Raw genomic sequence first — 20,363 nt, 5'->3', positions numbered from 1 at the left:
CTCTCATCCGCCCTTTACTGAGGCAAGACAATGTTTCAACACATCCACTGCCACACCTGCAGCTGTAAAGGAGAAGTAGAGCTGTGTGTCAGCAGCATATTGCTGACGACGTACACCAGAACCCCAGATGACCCCCCTCAGATGTTTCATGTAGATGTTAAATAGCACAGGGGATAAAATTGAGGAACTCCCCATTGAATGCTCCACGAGACCGAAAACACTCCCCAGGCATCACCTTCGGGAAACTAACATCCAAATATGACCAGGACCACCACAAAGCAGCGCCACCTACCCCTTACTTCGTAAGTCACTTCAAAAGGATAGCAGGGGTGATCGTATCGAAAGCAACTGAAAGGTTGAAGAGAATTAATCCCCCCCAAAAAGACTCTTGTGGCCATTATTATGTATTATGTATTAAATTTATTCCACACCCTTTCAATATTAAAAACAGTTTAAAGCAAATTAGACACAGAAACAGAGTGGGTCATGACAGTTATCAAAGGCCAGGGTAAAGAGGGGCATTGCCCATCTCTCTTACCTCACAAAATGGGAAAACTAAAAAGGGTCTCTGGTGAAGATGTGGGCAGGTTATAGGGGAAGAAATAATTCTTCAGGTTTGCTATCCTCAATATATTTAAGGCTTTATAGGTCACAACCAATTCAGCTCCAAAATGGGCTGGAAACTAGTACAGGTGATGAAGCACTGGCAAAATATACTGATATCAACCAGTACTTTTATTTTCATTCCTTATCTGTGTTACCTTCTAGCAGTATCTTCTTTTCCAACCTTTTGATTCAATATTGCTTGATAATCAGAATATTTATTTATTTTTGCTCTGGAGCTGCTTTGGTGTCTCAGGTGAGAAGCCAGCATGCAAATTAAACCTGCAATATGATACACACCTAATATAATTATGGTGAGAACCTAGAGGATTTAGGGAGGGGGGTGAATCTAATAAAAAAGGAAAACCTGGCTTACTAAAAGTTGAGATTAAATAGCATCTACAATAGGGGATGAATCTTGATAAGTGAACAGGAAATTATGAAAAAGAAAAGTGCCGAAAAGAATAGAAAACTATTCTTTATGCTCCCTTTAAAAAAAATCCAAACAACAATTCTTATTTGATAGAAACTGACCTAAGACTATATTTTCACTGGGGTTGCTTAAACGGCACATCTATTAGAATAGCATTATTAATTCAAGTAAATAAGGCATTGGGATAATCCAGTTAATGAATATCCAACCACTGACCAAGTGATAATCAGGTACAAAAGTATGTTGAACTTTTCCTGGCAGAACAGTACAGATGACTGGCTTACTGAGCAGTTACATGCAACAGGCAAAGTACAATATTATGGCATTTGTGTGGCACCCTAGATGTTGGTGTAAACAGATCTACCCTCACGCTATCCCCTTAATGGAATAAAGATGTTGCTAAACACTATTGATAATTTTATCAATATTATAATCGAAAGATACATCAGTTTTGCCATTTCAAAATCTCTAATTAGGACTCAGTGGGATTATAGAAACAGTTGATAAGCAAGGAAAAGATCAAATGAAGTCTGGGAAGCCATTCCCTCCTCCCCTTGTGGAAGTTTATGTTCCTTTCAGGGGATTTGTTATTCTGCCAAAATAAAGCTGTGCGCCTGACATTTCATACACTGCTAGCAAAAATGGCTTGTCCAGTGTTATTTTGAGCGCCTCGGTGTCTTGACTTCCTGCTGTGGGGTCTGTTGCTTCATCTGCTGTCCTGGGAGTGAGCTCCAAAAGCTGCTGGTTTATGATCTGGAAGCAGAAAGGAGCCCAGTGAATTTGAGAGTCTGGCTCAGCGGAGTATGACAGAAAGAGATGACAAATGGCAATCCCCATAAATAAAAAGGTATGAAAAGTGCTAAACAAAAGGACATGGGATGCAGCAAGAAGCAACCCATAATGTTTACAGAAGGCTTGTTGAATCAGCTTTGCCCAAAGACTTACTAGGGCAGTACAGTATGGTCCTGTATTGAAATATGCTTCACATTAGCAATCCATCTTGGCTGAAATTTCCATACTGATCAGTGATCACTCCATACATTTAGATAATAATCCCTGACAATTGGCCAGGCTGGCTGATTCCGATGGGCGCTGGATTCCAACGACATCTGGAGAGTCGTAAGTTCCCCATCCCTGGTTTATATTAAGAGGCAGTAGAATGCCAGACTAGGTCATTGCTTCATATTCACATAGCTAACATAGAATCCACAACTGTTCTTTCTGATATTATTTCCTTCAAGTATTTACAGACCACTAAACATGGCCAAATATCACCGTGGTGTGGTATGGCTACATGCAACTAATTAAAGCAGCTTTCTCAGAAGAATTCAGATACTGCCTGGGAGTCAACACAATCTTCTGGAGAAGCCTTTTAAAATAGTGTTTGTAGCATCTGACAAAACGGGCATAATATTGGAGGGTGTCCAACTTCAGTGGCCTTTGTGCTCTACAAGGCAGGTGTCATTCTGCTGAAGGACCTGAAAAGGAATTTCAGACGTGCCTTTTCCTTTCCTTCCATTTCAAAATATGTAGATAAACAACACTCTGCCATATTTGACAACTTAAAGTATCTTAAAGTGTTGCTTTGAGGGGTAAATGACTGATTATAAGCCTCCTTAGCAACTTATTTGGCGAGAGTGTTATAAGTGGAACAGGCTGAACATGGGGATAAATATATGTGGTGATGACATGACAGTTTTTGAAGGTGAAAAGCATGCTTGGCAGGCTGACATTTTGAATGGAGTTGCAGGCATGCTCAATATGTTCCCTGCAACCAATTTCCCATTAAAAGTGTTCCATGGTCTAGTAGTTTTTTCCCCAGCAGAGACTAAAATGTCTGCTTCTACATGTAAATACATATTTGGAAACCTATAGGGAAGAAGCAAATGGGAAGGGGCTGGTTCTGGGCCTTCTTGGTGGTGGCGCCCTCCCTGTGGAACGCCCTCCCTTCAGATGTCAAGGAAATAAACTATCTGACTTTTAGAAGACACCTGAAGGCAACAGTGTTTAGCGAAGTTTTAAGACTGATGTATTTATTATGTTTTTAGATATGTTTTAAGATGCCCAGAGTGGCTGGGGAGACCCAACCAGATGGGTGGGGTATAAATCATCATCATCATCATCATCCTTCTCCAAAATGTCTGGTGGGCAGTAGTGCTGTTAGGCTACAGTTTGAGACAACACAGAGGGCTCCATTCAGCAGTATTATCTGGATGGCCCAAAATGCAGCTGTACTGGCTTAACATATTTTTAAGAGCAGTAATAACACATTACTATCTAAAAAGTCAACTGCTCAGTGAGTCCAGAGTCTAAAATTGCCTAACAGTAAACACAATTTCTTGCTGGAAAAAGGCTAAGAACCCTTTTTTCTCCTCTCTTCGTCCTCCCTTTCACTCAACACTGCAGTCTTTTGAGGCTTCTTTTCATTTTTAAAATCATTCATCTGTATGTAACGTCTTATCCCCCCCCCCCCCTTTGTGCTCTGATTCCTCGAGCCCTTGTCCTCTCATAGCGTTGTCTTTGGTCCCATGCCTTCCTGGCATCTGCTCCAAATGTTCATCTTTCGCCCACTACAGATTTTGCTCTCTACAACAACTAGCCTGCTCTCTATTCTGTTGTTTACATGGACTTTGTCTCTGTGTGGAAGATGGAAAGCGCCTGCGCTTTTGCGTAGAAAATAGACCCTACCTTCCCAACAGTTATGTTGTTGTCACTTAGTCGTGTGAGGTTGGCTTTATTTCCAAGCAGGTAAGACAGGGGCATTTTGCCAAGGAGTTCCTGTATATCATATGTGCTTTCCAAGCACACCTTTGGCAAAGTCAGCTGGATTTGTCTGAAGAAGATACAAGAAGGGAGAAAGAGAGGAAAATATATTAGCAAATTTGTGTATGCTGATTTATATGTGGAGATCAGGGCTGGCCTGCCCATGAGGCAGACTGAGGCACCAGCCTCAGGCGGCAGAATCTCACAGGGCAGTGTCCCTGTAGGTGCCTTGCCCACCTCTGACACCAGAGAAGGACTCGCAGAAGCTTCCAGTGAGATCTTGCAGAGCTGGCACAAGCTGTCTTGAGAGTTCTGTGAGATGTCACAAGATCTCACTGGAAGCTGCTGGCACCACCATGCAACCCCAGTGAGCCAGACTTTGCCCGGGGGGGGGGGGGAGGGACTTCCTGTTTTGCCTAGGCAAAATAGGACAGGCTGCCCCAATGGATGTGCAAATTTAGAAATGTCAAAGGTGACAAGGCAAGCCAGCTAAATCCCCACTGAAGTCACCCCCAGGTCAAGTCTTCAATTTGCACCACACCCCAAGTGAGCACAAGGCTGGATCTAGACGCATCAAAAAAGTGTTTCAGGAAAACGTGTTGTAAACCTCATTATGGGAGATCACATTGGCGAAAGACAGGACTCCACAGCGCCTTCTGGTGTCACAGTGTTATAACACATAAAGCACTTTTTCTTGACTAATATAGCTGGGTCCTAAATCAGCTCCTCTCCAATCCATTTACTGTACTTCCAATTAATTTCCATCAATTTAATTACCCTAGTCATTACCTCCCAAATCATCTTTAGACAAAATAATGTAATAGAATTATGACAAGCAATAAAAAATACGTCTTCTTGGGGAAAAGTTTGGTGTGATCACGTTTTGGTTATTGCCCTTATTTTTTTTTAATATGTGTTTACTATGTAAGGCACCCTGAGAACTTTGGGTATAAGATGGACACAAATATGGTGAATTTTTTAAAAAATCACCTTACTTCCCCAGATAAATATCCCACCCAACAACTCAGATCACCCCCAATCCATTTTCTTCCAAAGTCAAAATCTACCCATTCAGGGCACTTTAGAAAATGATTTGGGGCCCATGCATCTATTTCTAGCAACACCCTGCTCTTGGGCAAAACACTCTCATGGAAACCCTTTGAAATTTGAGTAAGAGGCAGAACAGAGATGATTCCTATGTCTGCCCTCTCTCATAGTATGCTCATAACATCCACCTAAGTATCAGGGGAAATAGATCTTATTTTGTTCTGGGCCCCTGTGAGGATACTTAATCCCCCACGTATGCCCAGCACAAAATAAGGGAGGGCATGCATCGGTCCCTTTCCCCTCTTTCTTTTAACAAAGTAAAGAAAAAGGGAGCTCGTACCTTCACCAGACCTCTCCTTGGCTTAGCATACAGAGATAATAAGTGAGATTATAAAACAGATTTAGGAGTAGAAAGGAGAAAATTAGACAGCCCTGTTATTTATTTTTTTAAAGGCAGAGGGTGCAAATACTCTTTGCTGGCATTTCTAAATACCTGTTGATCAAGATTTAAATGTTGTTGTCAATGACAGGTATTACTATTTGGACTGAGGTGGCTGAGTTCAACTTGGAGAAACTCTGTCATTACCAGTTCTCTGGCAACTGGATCTAAGTGAAAAGAGACAGCTATCCCACCTGACTGATGCTGGTCCCACAAATATGTAATGTTGCATAAACAAAGTATACCTTGGGGACAGTCCCACCAGCCATTCGTTGGAAAGAACCTTCATGGAATATTGATTTTCAACACTGGCCAGGTCACTGTTATTGGTGGGCTGCAAAAGCAGCAGAAATAAATCCTGGCTGAGAGGAATTTTGATGGAAGAAATGTTCTGGCTGGGATCACATTTATGCTGAAAGGTTCCGGTTATTCTCATCATTGGTACAGGGATTGTTTTGTGTGAACTGAGCCAGAATTCCTGAGGTTCTTTCAGTAGGGAGGCTCCCTTTACAGAGACTGAAAACAAAAATCGGAATATGGTTATAGGGAGAAAGGAGTTGATTTTTTAATCCATTTGGTTGGTTCACAAAGTGCCACACTGGCGGAAATTTCTTTTAATTCATTATTTAAAACATTTACTCCCCACTCTGTTTCTTTAACAGAATTCAGATGACTAACAACAGCAATTTAATATGACTTTTTAAAAAAATGAAGAACAGCAAAATAAAAACAGTAAAATTGACTGTTAAATTCAATTAAACCCTCCTCCCATTTTTTGGCAGAGTGGTAAAAGAGAAAATACATAATTCCTTGGGGTTATTCTAGAAGAAATCACTAATGGGTGGAACAATTAACTGATGCAAAAGTCAGTTACACACTAACGCTACTTCAATGAATTGGGCTTATTGCTTTTAATGCTTTAGTTGAGATTTCTGCATTGCAGGGGGTTGGACTAGATGACCCTTGGGTTCTCTTCCAACTCTACAATTCTATGATTCTATGATTTTTAGTTAAGGAATCTTGAGGACCCTCTTATTCTATACACCTGAAAAAGGTAAAGGACCCCTAACAGTTAAGTCCAGTCACGACCAACTCTGGGGTTGCGAGCTCATCTTGCTTTACTGGCTGAGGGAGCTGATGTTTGTCCACAGACAGTTTTTCCAGGTCATGTGGTCAGCATGACTAAGCCGCATCTGGCGAAACCAGAGTAGCACATGGAAACGCCATTTATCTTCCCACCGGAGCAGTACCAATTTATCTACTTGCACTTTGACATTCTTTCGAACTGCTAGGTGGGCAGGAGCAGGGACCAAGCAAGGGGAGCTCACCCCGTCGCAGGGATTCGAACCGCTGATCTTCCAATCGGCAACCCCAAGAGGCTCAGTGGTTTAGACCACAGTGCCACCCGTGTCCCTTCTATACACCTAGTGCTGTGTAAAAAGAAACAAAAAAAACCCCATTGACTCTGCAAACCTACTAGAAACTTTAAGCATGCACTTGGACTGTTTAGAAGCTTTTTTCTTTTTCAGTAGACTTTGGAGCCCCGTTAGATGCTCCAAGAATTTCCAGTGGCTGTTGTGTGAGCCAAGGCGTATTGTTATAGGAGCACACTACAGATTCCTCACCTATTTGCACATCCCTACTGCTGATTAGCTATCGTTGCTTTGAAAGATGGGGGAAAGGTAGAGAGAGTGGCTCACTGAAGGCTTCTCATGAAAATATCAATGTGCGTGCACACATGTCCACATAACACAGCAGACAGGCTGATTTCATTGCCGCAAGATATTGACTGAAATAATTTTTATGGGAATTGCTTCTGTCCTTTAAACCAGATGAAATCAATTCTTGCTCCCTCAATATCTATTTCCTGTGGTAGGCGGGAACAGAAATTCAATCTGCAGAGCAGTATACTACAAGGCTTTGACTTCCTGTGCCAGAGACAAACTGTGGCAGTAGCTACTGCATGTGATATTGCCTATGACATTTAGCTGTCCATCTTTGAAAACAGCTGGCGTAAAACCTTGCTGGGCAATTCTTACATTAGCACAGTCTTAGGGAAGCATGTGCAAGCCATCAAAGACATGGACTTACCTGTAAGTGTACAGATATAAATTTCCAGACATGCATTAGAGGATTTCCCACGTTAGAATAGAATATTTAATACTCAAAAAGTGAACAGCGTGGCATTATGGGGTACATAAATTCAGTTCACCTGATGAAAATTTGATTCGCTATAGAATTGCTACTGGTTTCAACAAGTTGGAATTCTCCCTGCTCACTTACCTTTGAAATGAGTGTAAGTTGCTAACAGGAGGTTAGTTTCTGGATCAATGTCTGCCAGCAAACTCTTACTTTGGTGGGTGCCTTTGACAAAAGCATTCATTTCTTCTGCTGCCTTTGTGGGGTTTGTAAAGTCCACAGCTCGTACGAAGAGATTCATGTTTGGAAAGACCAAATCATTGACAAAGGACTCAGATAAACGGATTTCGGGGGCAGAGAAAAGCCAGGAGAACTTTGAGAAGAACAGCTGATCATCTTCTTTTGAGTGAAATGGACTTTTAGCAATGCTGCTCAGTACAGAGAATACTTTGCGCCCATCAATTCTGTAGGTGCAGTTTGGATTAACGGATGAGGAGTCAAATCCTAAAAAAATCTGCAATTCCTTTGCTGTTTCACCAGAGGCCCCTATATAGAAGGCTAGCAAGGACTCGTAGCTGAATGTGGGGGACAGAAGAATATTTTCTTCCTTGTGCATTTTCCTCAGTTGTTCATAGAAACGTGCACCAATAATATAAATTGGGTCTCTCAGCTCTCTCCGTAAATGACTTCTTCCCTCGCTCTTGTTTCTGACACCCTCCTCATGGGCCGAACTGATGTGAGATAAATTTGAGACGGGGACAAAATTATTCACCTGCTGTTCCCTGTCTTCCACTTTCTTGCAACCAGTTAGGTTTCCTACGTCGAACAGATAGAATGGGTGGACGTAGACCCGGTCACAGCCCACAATGGTAATGCAGAGAAGGAAGCACAAAAAACTCACTCCGGGGTTCATGTTTGACTGCAACTTCAGCGATGTCTGTTGAAGAAGGAAAAAAGCAACAAAGGGAGGTTTTGTGAGTTTGCCAAGCATTTATTTCTGCCAGGTAAAATGGCTACTCAAGCCACAACCAGTTAACGGGAGGTACTTTGTACCTCCCATCTTCTGCCCTGGGTGGAAATGCTTCTAGTCTGTGGCTTGCTAGGCTTATTGGCCCAGACTCTGAGATTAAAAGGCCTGTGCTCACCCGTATCAGTTAACAAAACCACGATCAGATCTAAGGGTTACTATGCAAAAAAGCTGTAACTGACTGATCACATGGTGTATTTGAGTCACGTTTTAGATCAGTGGTTCCCAAAGGGGGCACTGGAGATGCAAAAGACTATCATTGGATCAAGCTCATCGGTTTTATTGAAATAATCAAACCAAATAGTTTTAATTGGATTATGAAGAAATGTGCAATTAATTGTTAACTGTCTTGACTTTCATTGTGTTGTTAACTTCCCCAGTGCAGGCTGCTATTCTGAATAATGCTTTTTATATGGTAGGGTAGAGTAGGGTAGGGTAGGGAGCACTGGGGATGAGTTTATGGAACCAAGGGGATAGTGGCCTGAAAAACAAGGGGAACCTCTGCTTTAGAACCTGGGAATCTGGCTGCTTTCTATATCACAACTACTAGATGCTGTAAGCTTTCTTCCTTTTCCTGCTCAACCAGGAATCATGTGAAAATATGAAGCTGTCTTATAAAGAATCACGCCATGGGTCTATTTAGCTCATAACTGGCTATTTGGCAGCAAGTCCTAAAGATCTCAGAAGGGATGATGATGGTGATGATGATGAATACTATTATTATTATTACCCTATGACCTGAAATCCAGGGGGTTGGACTAGATGACCCTTGGGACTCCTTCCAACTCTATGATTCTATTATCCTTATTTATGTAGGCTGTACAAGAATGAACTTGTGACTTTCTGTACTCAAAGCAATAGTGAAACCTGGTCACCTACGCAATGGGTAAGAGCTGCATCTCTTTGCTTTTTTAAATTCCCCTTTTTAATTTATGCACGAATTTTTAAGAACATTTTTATAAATTACTCACTGGTATACAAAAACCAGAAATTACTGACTGTTGTTGGAGATGCAAAATGCCTAGAACAAATATATTCAACATTATGTGGACATTATGTACAAAAATCCAGATATTCTGAAATTCAGTATTCTCAGAAATTTCCCAAGAGATTCAATGGTAATACTGTTTGGTTAATACTATTTCTATTATTTCCTCAAACCACTTGGCAGCTGCAGCTCGTTCACAATCCTTGATGATGATGATGATGATGATAATAATAATAATAATAATAATAATAATAATAATAATAATAAATTATTTTCCCAGCCCCTCTGGGAGGCTTACAGTACATATAAAAACATCCTGCTTTATGTTGTCCCATCTGGCAGTAGTTTAATATGACCTTTGAAAAGAGAAGACCCTTTCCAAAATATCTCTGTTAGTGCTGAATATGGTCCTTTGTTTGAAGACTTGTCCAGGCCAAGTCTGGTTTAAAGATTAAAAAAATAAACAAATCTGAGCACAGAGGAGGGACCCTGAAGTTGCACAGCAGGGTCAGCCGGTACATAGGACATCTGGTCGTAGTCTTCCTCCTATGATGAGATGTGCCACATTTCTATTTTAATTAGAAGAACTATTTCTAAACTTGCATCTCTACATTAGCTTGTACAATGTTTTATGTAAATCTGAGTCTTCATTCCCCTACCCCTGTTGCAACACTTTTTTTTTGCAGTGTATAAGGAGCCACTCCATCTACACGCTCTGGAACACTGATCATTGTGGGCAGAGGCCCATATACACAGGGCTTCTCCTGCAGACATCCATGCCTAATAGCTCAGTTGGTTAAAGTGTGGTGCTGATAACACCAAGGTTGCAGGTTTGATCCCCGTATGGGACAGCTGCATATTCCTGCCTTGAACTAGTTACTAGATGATCCTCAGAGCCCCTTCTGTGGCCACTAAGGCAGGGTAGAGAATCTGTCAGACCTCTGAGGTAAGGTCAGAATTACAACTCTGCAGCCCTTTTCTATCCAAGATGCCATTTATTTATTTTTAAATGCATGAAGCAGCCTAGTTACTTTTGTCAGCTGAGAATCTTTCGTTATGCAGATAACCAGGATGTTTTCCTCCTTTTTCTTGCACAGGTCTCAGCTTTTGAGTAAGGTTTGGTTATATTTCCCAGACTGATAGCATAAAGACCAAGAGCACCACAACAATTTCCCACTCAGAACATCCCACACTTCATCGCAAGACTCTTCCTAACTGAAGACCACAGCCTTTTCACCTCTTCTGACACCATCCTTTTCTCTCTTCCCATGACTGTACTGAACATCCACAGTAAATAAAAAAAATTCAATCAGCTTCTTGGCTATTTCATCTAACTTCACATAGGTGTTAAAATATTTAATTCCTTTCCATTTTTACTACCTCTCTTTACATTTATTTGCAATCTGTACATCTCAAGGGCCATTGAGGAAACCCAGTCAGATGTGTGGGGTATAAATAAATTATTATTATTATTTTATTATTATTATTATTATTATTGGAGTTAGCCCTTGACTTCTGCAAAATGTTGATTCTACCTTACGGCTGCAAAGGTATATGTTGCAAATTAATGTACTGCACTAAGCTAACCTGTTTCTTGCCATCTTAGAGAAAAATAATAATTAACCTTGTTAGCTTTAGGACATAAAATAAGGCACACACATTATCTTAGAGCATATAAGAAGAATCCTAGTGGATCAGCTCCAAGGTCTCACTGGTCCAGCATTCTCTTATGACTCCTGCCATTCAGATTCTGCTGGGAAGCCCATAGCGCCACAGTCAGGACATGAGCAGAACAGCATCTCCTACTCATGATCCCCAGCAAGTGAAATTCCAAGGCAGGCTGCCATCACAACTATTTATAGCCTTATATTCCATGAACCTATCTAAATCTCTTTTTTAAGCTATCCAAGTTGCAGCCATGGCTACATCCCTTGTTGAGGTGCAGCAGCCAGAGCTGTGCACAGTATTCCATGTGTGGTCTCAACATACATTTGTATAAATGCATTATTAAGGAACCTCTGTTGGGGGGGACGTCAAACTGTAACACATATGAATTTGTGAAAAGGATAGACACTTATTTCCTACCAACAGGGTGAAATAATAATATGAATAACAGTGCTATTTAGATACTCCCTTTTGCATCATTTCCCCCTCAACAATTATAAGGTCTGCAAATGAGTATATACACCTCTCTCACACTCACTGTCTTGTGAAGTGGATCTCCTGCCGTTTCCTGCGCTCAGGATCTGACTCCAAGTGACAATTTGTGCTCCTATTTTATCCCCCTGATTGCCTAACCTAAGTTACACATTAGCTGCCCCCTCTGCTCTCTGACTCCAATGCACAGTGTCCTGAGATATGTGTTTTTCCATGTATTTGTAATCATTGCTCTTTCCTTTTCCTCGTGAGAAGAGCAAACATTGGCTGAGGAGGCCGCTTCATCAGTTCCGAGTTTGCTGTCTCCTCACAGTATTTTTCCTCATCTGTTCTCTGTCTTCTAAAAGAGAAGCAACTCAAATGAGGACCTCATCCTACAGGGGAAACAATGGGACATAGCAGGAAGTTGTGTAAATAGTCTCTAGCACAGCTTTTGTATATTCTAAACAGGGACGGTGCTCTTCAGGGAAAAGCTCAGGCCTTAAGAGTAGAACTCAGTGTCATGCTAAGGCCATCGTTCTACCGGTGCAAGCATTTATGTTTCTAATATGGAATTATTTCCCCACTCTTCCCACCACACGATACTCTGGGGTTTTTCTCAATCCCCCAGAGCTCACTGGAGTTCAGTGCACAGGGAAAAGAGGGAGAAATGCCCTATTGCAGCAATAGGATTCAATGCAAGTGCAACCATTTAGTTGAATCCAGCCCTTAAAAATTAGGACCTTCAGCATAATTACCGTATTTTTCACCCTATAGGACGCACTTTTTCCCCTCCAAAAATGAAGGGGAAATGTGGGTGCGTCCTATGGGGCGAATACAGGCTTTCGCTGAAGCCTGGAACGTGAGAGGCTCTCACTCTCCAGGCTTCAGGAAGCTCTGCGCAACCCTCTGGAGCCCGGCGCCAAGCCGCGCCGGGCTCCGGACGGTCGCGCAGAGCTGCCTGCCCTCCCGGGGTCCGCGCAGCTCTGCACGACCCTCCGGAGCCCGGTGCCAAGCCACGCCGGGCTCCGGACGGTCGCGCAGAGCTGCCTGCCTTCCCGGGGTCCGCGCAGCTCTGCGCGACCCTCTGGAGCCCGGCGCCAAGCCGCGCCGGCCTCCGGAGGGTCGCGCTGGGCTGCCTGCCCTCCTGGGGTCCGCGCAGCTCTGCGCGACCCTCCGGAGCCCGGCGCCAAGCTGCGCCAGGCTCCAGAGGGTTGCACAGAGCTGCCTGCATTAGGAAGCCTCAGCACGCCCGGGCTTCGCACAGCTGTCCGCAAGCCTGGGTAGAATGGCACGGCTCCCTAGGCTTGCGGATAGCAGGCTCTTCTGGGGGCTGGGGTCAGGGGAAGCTCCAGCCCCGTGCCTGGGGGGAAAATATTTTTTTTTTCTTTATTTCCCTCCCAAAAAAACTAGGTGCGTCCTATAGGGCAGTGCGTCCTATGGGGCGAAAAATACGGTATATAAACTTTTGTTGGAAAAAAACCTTCATTTACTAAAAATTAAATGAACTGTTTGAAATTATATGATTCCCCCCTCTACAGTATTATGTTTTTAAATGAATTGTGTTAGGTAACAAGTGACATAATAATAATAATAATAATAATAATAATAATAATAATACAGTGGTACCTCGGGTTAAGTACTTAATTCATTCCGGAGGTCCGTTCTTAACCTGAAACTGGTCTTAACCTGAAGCACCACTTTAGCTAATGGGGCCTCCTGCTGCCGCCATGCCGCCAGAGCACAATTTCTGTTCTCATCCTGAAGCAAAGTACTTAACCCGAGGTACTATCTCTGGGTTAGTGGAGTCTGTAACCTGAAGCGTATGTAACCTGAAGTGTAACCCAAGGTACCACTGTAATAATAATAGAAGCTTATTAAAAATAATACACTCCATGACACTACACACACAGAGTGCTTTTTTCTTAAAAAAAAATGTTTAGGGGTACATTTTCCTACTCATATTGAAATACTACCCCTCAATGAGGCCAAACATAGATTCACAAAGTGTTTAGGGGTATGCATACCCCTGTGTACCCCCAGAAAAAAGCACGTGCGCACACACACACAATAGCATTTGCAAAACAGAACATTTCCCAGTCACAAAATGATACACTCTCCTGTAGGAATCCGCATGGTGCTATTATTGTTTTCAAGATCCGGCTGGTATGCATGCAACAGGACCTGGAGACTGATTCTTATGATCACCTGTGAAACAACAGATTCTATTAACTCATGATATTTGGCTTTAAGCTCTTTTAGTTTTGTCCATTCATGTTTCATGTTTCTTCTTGCTGCTGTGTTTAATGTAAAATAAAATATATCGTTTAAATGGCACCTGCATGGGGGCTGGGGAGTGTTATAATTCAGCCATGATGTCATGGGCACTGTGCGGCAGGCAACATGACACTAGGACAAGCCCATTTCGCAATCCACACTGCACTTATGACCACAATGCATGCCCTCACTCGGAAACAAACATTGCATTTCCCAAAACACGGATGTTCTGAGCGCTGGGACAATTGTGGTTTCTTCACATCAGAAGTGCAGCCTTGGACAAAGACGTCTGGATTTCGCACAACTAGCAATTTGTCAGGGACTTAAAGAACACAAGTCAACAGAGTGGAGAAGAGGAAATTCCCTCCCAAATTCTGTAACAACAATCAAAGTCAACTTAGTCTGTTGCAGAAAATAAATAGCAGAGAGGCTTGTGGTATCTATGCAAAGGCCCATCTGTCAATTTCTGTTTCTCCGTTTTCCAGTCTTCAGCACTGTTCTCCACATTTCTACATCAATCTGCATTTTTAAAAGTCCTCCTGAAAATTATTCAGCCCTTTAGTGCAAATTTCTTCCACTAAGCACATCTTGCACATTTGTGGATTTTTCCATTGCAATTTTTCTTAGTAAAATGCATTTTTATGCACACTTTATTGTAATATATGCATTTTGTATGCAATCCTTGGCTGGAGAACGGCATTGCAAAATTCAGAAAAATGTGACTCTTGAATAATAAGAATAAGAATAAGAATAAGAATAAGAATAATAATTTATACCCCGCCCATCTGGCTGGGTTTCCCCAGCCACTCTGGGTGGCTTCCAACTGAATATTAAAAACACAATACAGCATCAAACATTGACAACTTCCCTAAACAGGGCTGCCTTCAGATGTCTTTTAAAAGTAAGATAGTTGCTTATTACCTTGACATCTGCTGGGAGGGCGTTCCACAGGGCAGGTGCCACTACCGAGAAGGTCCTCTGCCTGGTTCCCTGTAACCTCACTTCTCACAGCAAGGGAACCGCCAGAAGGCACTTGGAGCTGGACCTCAGAGTCCAGGCAGAACGAGGGGGTGGAGACGCTCCTTCACAGGATGGCTGTGTTTTGGCTTGTATATTGTTTTGGAAAGAGCAGATTAGGTTGGTTCACCTTTAAATGTAAACTGAATTGAATTTCTCCGCCATCTCTACCGATATCTCAAAAGCTAACAGATTTATTGTAGCATAAGGAGAGCAGAGTATCTGAAATGCTGGAGCAAGTAGACCATGGGTAGGCAAACTAAGGCTCGGGGGCTGGATCTGGCCCAATCGCCTTCTAAATCCGGCCCATAGACGGTCTGGGAATCAGCGTGTTTTCATATGAGTAGAATGTGTCCTTTTATTTAAAATGAATCTCTGGGTTATGTGTGGGGCCTGCCTGGTGTTTTTACATGAGTAGAATGTGTGGTTTTATTTAAAAAGCATCTCTGGGTTATTTGTGGGGCATAGGAATTCGTTCATCCCCCCCCCAAAAAAATATAGTCCAGTCCCCCACAAGGTCTGAGGGACAGTGGACTTCCCCCTGCTGAAAAAATTTGCTGACCAGTTTGCTGACCTTTGATCAGATCCAGCAGGGTTCTTTGAGTGTTCTAAATACACATAACTTTGAGTGTACAGAGGTGGCACTGTGAGCCAGTGCGTCTGACTGTTAACCAGAAGGTTGGTGGTTCGAGCCTACCCTGCAGGGCAGGATTCCTGCATTGCAGTGGGTTGGACTAGATGACCCTTGGAGTCCCTTCCAATTCTATGATTCTATAGTCCATTCAGAGAAGATCAGGGAATGCTTACATTTTATCTTCAGAGCTCATGAAGTGATCAAAAGCAAGAGTAGCCAGAGTTTCAAAGTTCCTAAAATCTGACAGGCATGCAGAAGGCACATACAACTTTTGTTCAATTTGCTGTTTCAGCTCCAGAAAATGGCAAAAGCAGTATGGGTTGATTTCTTTCTTTTTAAAAACAAAACCTTAATTCTAATCAAGGAGGCAATTCAGATGAAAAGCTTTTGTGATTTGTTTCATAGCGGTGTTTCAAGTGGCTTGCTTTTTTACTGCAGATAAGGCGCAGGAGTTTGCACCTTTTAACAGCGGATGAAAAATCTTTCTCTTAGCAGGCTTAATGGCTTTTCTTCTTTTCAGCTGATATAATGCTTTTTGCTGGACACTTCCAGGGACAGAAGACAGGATTAGATTCAGAACTAGATACCACAGCAAGCTGCAGGATCAGATTAGAGAATGTGCACTGCAAGGTGGTGAGATACGCAACTCATTACCTGCACAAACTTATCCTACAAGATCCTGTTTGAACACTATAACTGGGGCAATCTCTTGCCTTGGAAAGGTCAGATCAATCACCCTTCCTAGTCTAATAACCTCTGACCAGAGAAAAGTGTTCTCCAACTTCAGATCTGCAATTCCAGTTTGCACATTATACCCAGTGAAGAAACAACAGCATAAATGTGGCACGTTGCACACACAAAGAATAAAATGGAATTTTTCTGCAGATGTAAAGTTATGCTTAATAACAGTTCCCATGAAGAGTTAACTGTCACAACATCATACACAATCACAACCCCTCACATACAAACACAATTGTAGATGAACCACACCCAGACACCAAGTATACTCATGGATGAAACAGGTTTTTTTTAAGGCTCTGATTGGGAGCCACAATAGATTGTTATTCTTTAGACGAGTCTGCCCCCTTGTGAACATGAACTGCAAATACTGCAGGTGGTTTTCTCCATATTCTTCCTTGCATGAAATTGGCAAGTGTGGCTGATAACACTGCCATTTGAGAGCACGTTGCTTATTGTATTAGCATCTTTGAACATTTACACAATGTAATATATTATTCCGGAAACTATGTGATGTGCAGCATGTAGTATCTTGCAACTAATATGAATTTTTATTTTAAGACTTTGAAACATAGATTCATACATTGAGATTGTATTCAAGGTATAGGTTGTAGGTTGCTAAATGGAACTGCTGACTAGGGACTTCACACTTGAGAAACTTGCTGACTAAGAGTCGGAAGAAACTGGCCAAAAAACATAAGCAGGTATAAACGCTCGATGCACATCAACAGTCCGATAGTTCAGTTGGTGGTGATAACGCCAAGGTTTGATCGCCACAAGGGACAGCTGCATATTCCTGCATTGAGGAAATGTCATTGATTACAGAGTTAATACTCTCTGCTTCACGGTTTATTATTGCACTTATAATAAAGGGAAAACAGGGACATAATTAGCTGACCATGGGATGGTGCCATTCTGTTTTAATTGTAATTATTTGTCTGTTTTAAACAGATTTTATATAGTTTTATATAGTTTTAATTCTATTAATGTTTAATTATTTTTAAATATTTTTTCTATGTTTTTAATGATTCTTGATTTTATCTGTAAGCCGCCTTGAGTCCCACTGGGGGAAAGGCAGGATATAAATAAATATATTGTAATATAGAATAATAAAAGCTAGGGTTGCCATATTTCAAAAAACTAAAAACCAGAACTCCCCGAAAGCTGTTGAGGGTTTTTTTTAGGAAACCACCGAAATTGTTGAAAATGCAAACAAACAAAAAACCATGTAATTTTTGGGTTTTCTTGCTGATAATCCAGGACAGTTACCTTCCAGAAATTCCCCCCAGACATCACTTCCGCCTTTGAAATCAACCCTATAAAAACTGACCTGTATGACTGCATATTATGAGCATAGAAGCCACATATGTAGAGAAATCTATCTCACTCATTCTGAAATTAATACAGTATAGACAATTAGGTGCACAAACCATTGATTCTAACATCAAGGGGTTGCTACTCAAACATACAAAGAAACATGAATAGGAGTATTAGGAGAAGCTCTGAAGACTATTTGCATGAGCCTTACCATGTACCATGAAACAACCTATTTTAGTAGCTTTGAGCAGCACATATCAAAAGAAGTGCCATTTTCTTGCCTCTGACTTCTTGGTCTGTGTGTCATAAAACATATACGAGGCGGGTGTGGCATTTTAACTTTTCACCTCAGGTATAAAAATACCCAGGGCTGATTTGACTGTTATGTGAATAACATTACACGGGGTGTCACGACTTTAACACCATCACCTTTTCCATTCCAGTTTTAAGCTGACACTAAATCTTTTTGTAATGGTATTTATGTAGCTATACTTATGATCTCAATTATTCATTTGTTTTGGGTCTTGTCTTGTCTATTTAAAAACGTAAGAAAGGCTTTCTTTTGTTTTCATCCTGTACAGAATTTTGCAAGAGCTGGATAAACTGGTTGAGCTTTTGCCCGAGAGACAACAATGTCTCTTTTTCGTAAGTGGTCTTTAGGGCTGGGTTATTATATTCCTGTCTAGCAGACAATGCCTATTGAGAATTTGCCTTCTCCTCCCTCCATCCACAAGTCTATTACTTATATAAAAGCATTGTAGGGCACCTAATATTTAAAAAAAAAAAAATCTCTAAGGGGTGTTAATGTGCATTTACCTGAATCAGAGATACACCTGGAAGGTATTAAGGGCTAATGTTGACTCTTTCAAATCTACCTGACCCTGCTTGTAGGAGGCCAAGATTTCTTGTGACCTGAAAGGTCTGTCCACCCCAACCCCACACCTTTCACTACTTTGACCTCACAAGTAAGTTTCCGGCTTGGGATCTAGTATTGCCAGACAGGTGAAAATTATAAAGCATGTACAAGAATACAGGGCTTCCATATAAGGTACAAGACCCTTTGTACTCTTATAAAAAACAAGAATGAATGAAATTATCAAGCTGCCCATCTCTGCCCATCACTCAGGAGTGTGGAGTGTCTTCATTCCAGCTTTTCCTATGCATAGTCTCAGGTAGGGAGTTGGTACCCAACTCTCTTCCCACCCCCACCCCCTTTTTACTGTGATTGGTAAGACCTAGCCCAGGGGTGAGCAACGTGCGGCCCATGGGCCGGATGCGGCCCATGAAGACCATTTTACCAGCCCCCGAGCAGCCCTTAACTGAGCCACCCGCTTGGCGAGTCCCCCATGCACTGCGCTAAATTGGCGCAGCGCGGTGTGGTGACTTGCCGAGCGGTGCCGGAAATCACGTATGCGCATATGCAGATACCAGAAATCATGTCTGCGCATGTCCAGATCCCAAAAATCGCTTCTGTGCAGGTGCAATTTTCGTCCTCTGGGCATGCGCAGAAGCAATTTCAAGCGCTGCAGACATGCGCAAACGCGATTTCTGGTGTTGCACTGCGCCAGTCCAGCCCACGGACGATCTCCGTGGGAGTGATCCGGCCCATGGCTGGTAAACCTTGCCAACCCCTGACCTAGCCAATCACAGTGAAGCCCTTTGCTGCTTTTGGTCAATCTACTTGTGCACATAACATATGAGAATCAACCATTGGCCTGCAGTCAGGGGTGGAGGAAGGGGGGTGCGGTGGGTGCGGGCCACCCTGGGTGTCACCACTGAGGGGGGTGACAGAATGCCGGGCGGCACCCACTGCGGGGCCTTCAGCGTGCCTGAGCCACGCGTCTCTCCTGGGAGAGACACGGTGGCTTGGGCACGCACAGGCTCCGTGCTGCCCAAACAGTTCGCCCGCTGCCTCCTCCTCCCCAGCTGTAGGGCTGCTGAGTGAGAGGAGGCAGCCAGACTCCTTGGAGGCCCTACTGTGTGATCCGCCCCAGGCGCCTGAGCTGCTTCCTCCGCCACTGCCTGCAGTGCACCTGCCTGCTGTAGGATCGCACTGCACTGCTCACTGTCGCTAGAGGGGAGGATGTGATTCGAGTGGCAGCTAAGAATCAGCTCAACACCATACTTTTATTTTTCTATTGTTGTCAAATGAACTGGACTACGTGCATGTAGCTAACTGTATGTGTCTTAGGCTGTGATATTGTCTTGGAGGTTTCGTTGGGATAAGGGGGTTGTTGCTGTTATTGATATTATTTTTTGTATCTTTATTTTAGATGTTATGATATATGTGGAAATTGTTCAATGTGTACTTTTGGATGTTTTATTTATAGTTTATGAATGCTTTTGTTACGTATGTAATTATGTATATATATATTTACATATTGTAAGCCACCTTGAGCATGGTTTGGAAAACTGGCATACAGTACAAATAAAATGATTGTGTGTCTGCATTGTGGGCAGCCTTTAACCCAGGAGTATTCAGCATTTTGGACTACACTTCCCATCAGCACCTGCCAGCATGAATGATGGGAATTGTAGTCCATAACATCTGGAGATATTGGCTACCCTGGTTTAATCTATAATAATCTGGTTCACTCTATCATAGGGAGCTGTGAAATTATAGGCAGATAGATTTTCGTGCCAATTAACATTTCTCTGAGTCAGCGAAGGCAGTGCCTCCACACCCTCCCCTTATCACTCAAACATGGGGAAACTGCCCTGACTTTTCCTTCTGGGTGTAGCAGATTCATGATACATAGCCAAACACAAGAGTTATCTCTGTGCCACCCTTTGCGGTTTCTGAGT

The 20,363-nt window shown here is 42.4% G+C and overlaps 1 protein-coding gene across 1 annotated transcript; it reads right to left on the bottom strand.

Annotated features, from left to right (window-relative positions):
* Positions 1 to 397: 397 nt before the first annotated feature.
* Positions 398 to 11,791, bottom strand: AGT (angiotensinogen). The gene is made up of 5 exons (XM_080997765.1): positions 11,643 to 11,791; positions 7,569 to 8,361; positions 5,531 to 5,801; positions 3,725 to 3,869; positions 398 to 1,789 (listed from the first exon to the last, which is right to left on the bottom strand). Exons 2-5 carry the CDS (start codon positions 8,335 to 8,337, stop codon positions 1,601 to 1,603), a joined length of 1,374 nt encoding a protein of 457 aa, XP_080853891.1. The 5' UTR covers positions 8,338 to 8,361; positions 11,643 to 11,791; the 3' UTR covers positions 398 to 1,600.
* Between the last annotated feature and the right edge of the window lie 8,572 nt (positions 11,792 to 20,363).

This window comes from Podarcis pityusensis, assembly GCF_964106645.2.
Source record: "Podarcis pityusensis genome assembly, chromosome: 3".
Taxonomy (NCBI): Eukaryota; Metazoa; Chordata; class Lepidosauria; order Squamata; family Lacertidae; genus Podarcis; species Podarcis pityusensis.
This window is presented reverse-complemented; position numbering and strand designations above follow the sequence as displayed.

What these genes read in the sequence shown, in the direction of transcription:
- AGT (XM_080997765.1), bottom strand. Translation starts at nt 8,337, where the DNA reads ATGAACCCCGGAGTGAGTTTTTTGTGCTTCCTTCTCTGCATTACCATT. An exon ending in AACTTACACTCATTTCAAAG is followed by an intron (nt 5,802 to 7,568) that starts GTAAGTGAGCAG and finishes TTTTGTTTTCAG; the next exon opens with TCTCTGTAAAGGGAGCCTCC. An exon ending in ACAACATAACTGTTGGGAAG is followed by an intron (nt 1,790 to 3,724) that starts GTAGGGTCTATT and finishes TTCTGCTTCCAG; the next exon opens with ATCATAAACCAGCAGCTTTT.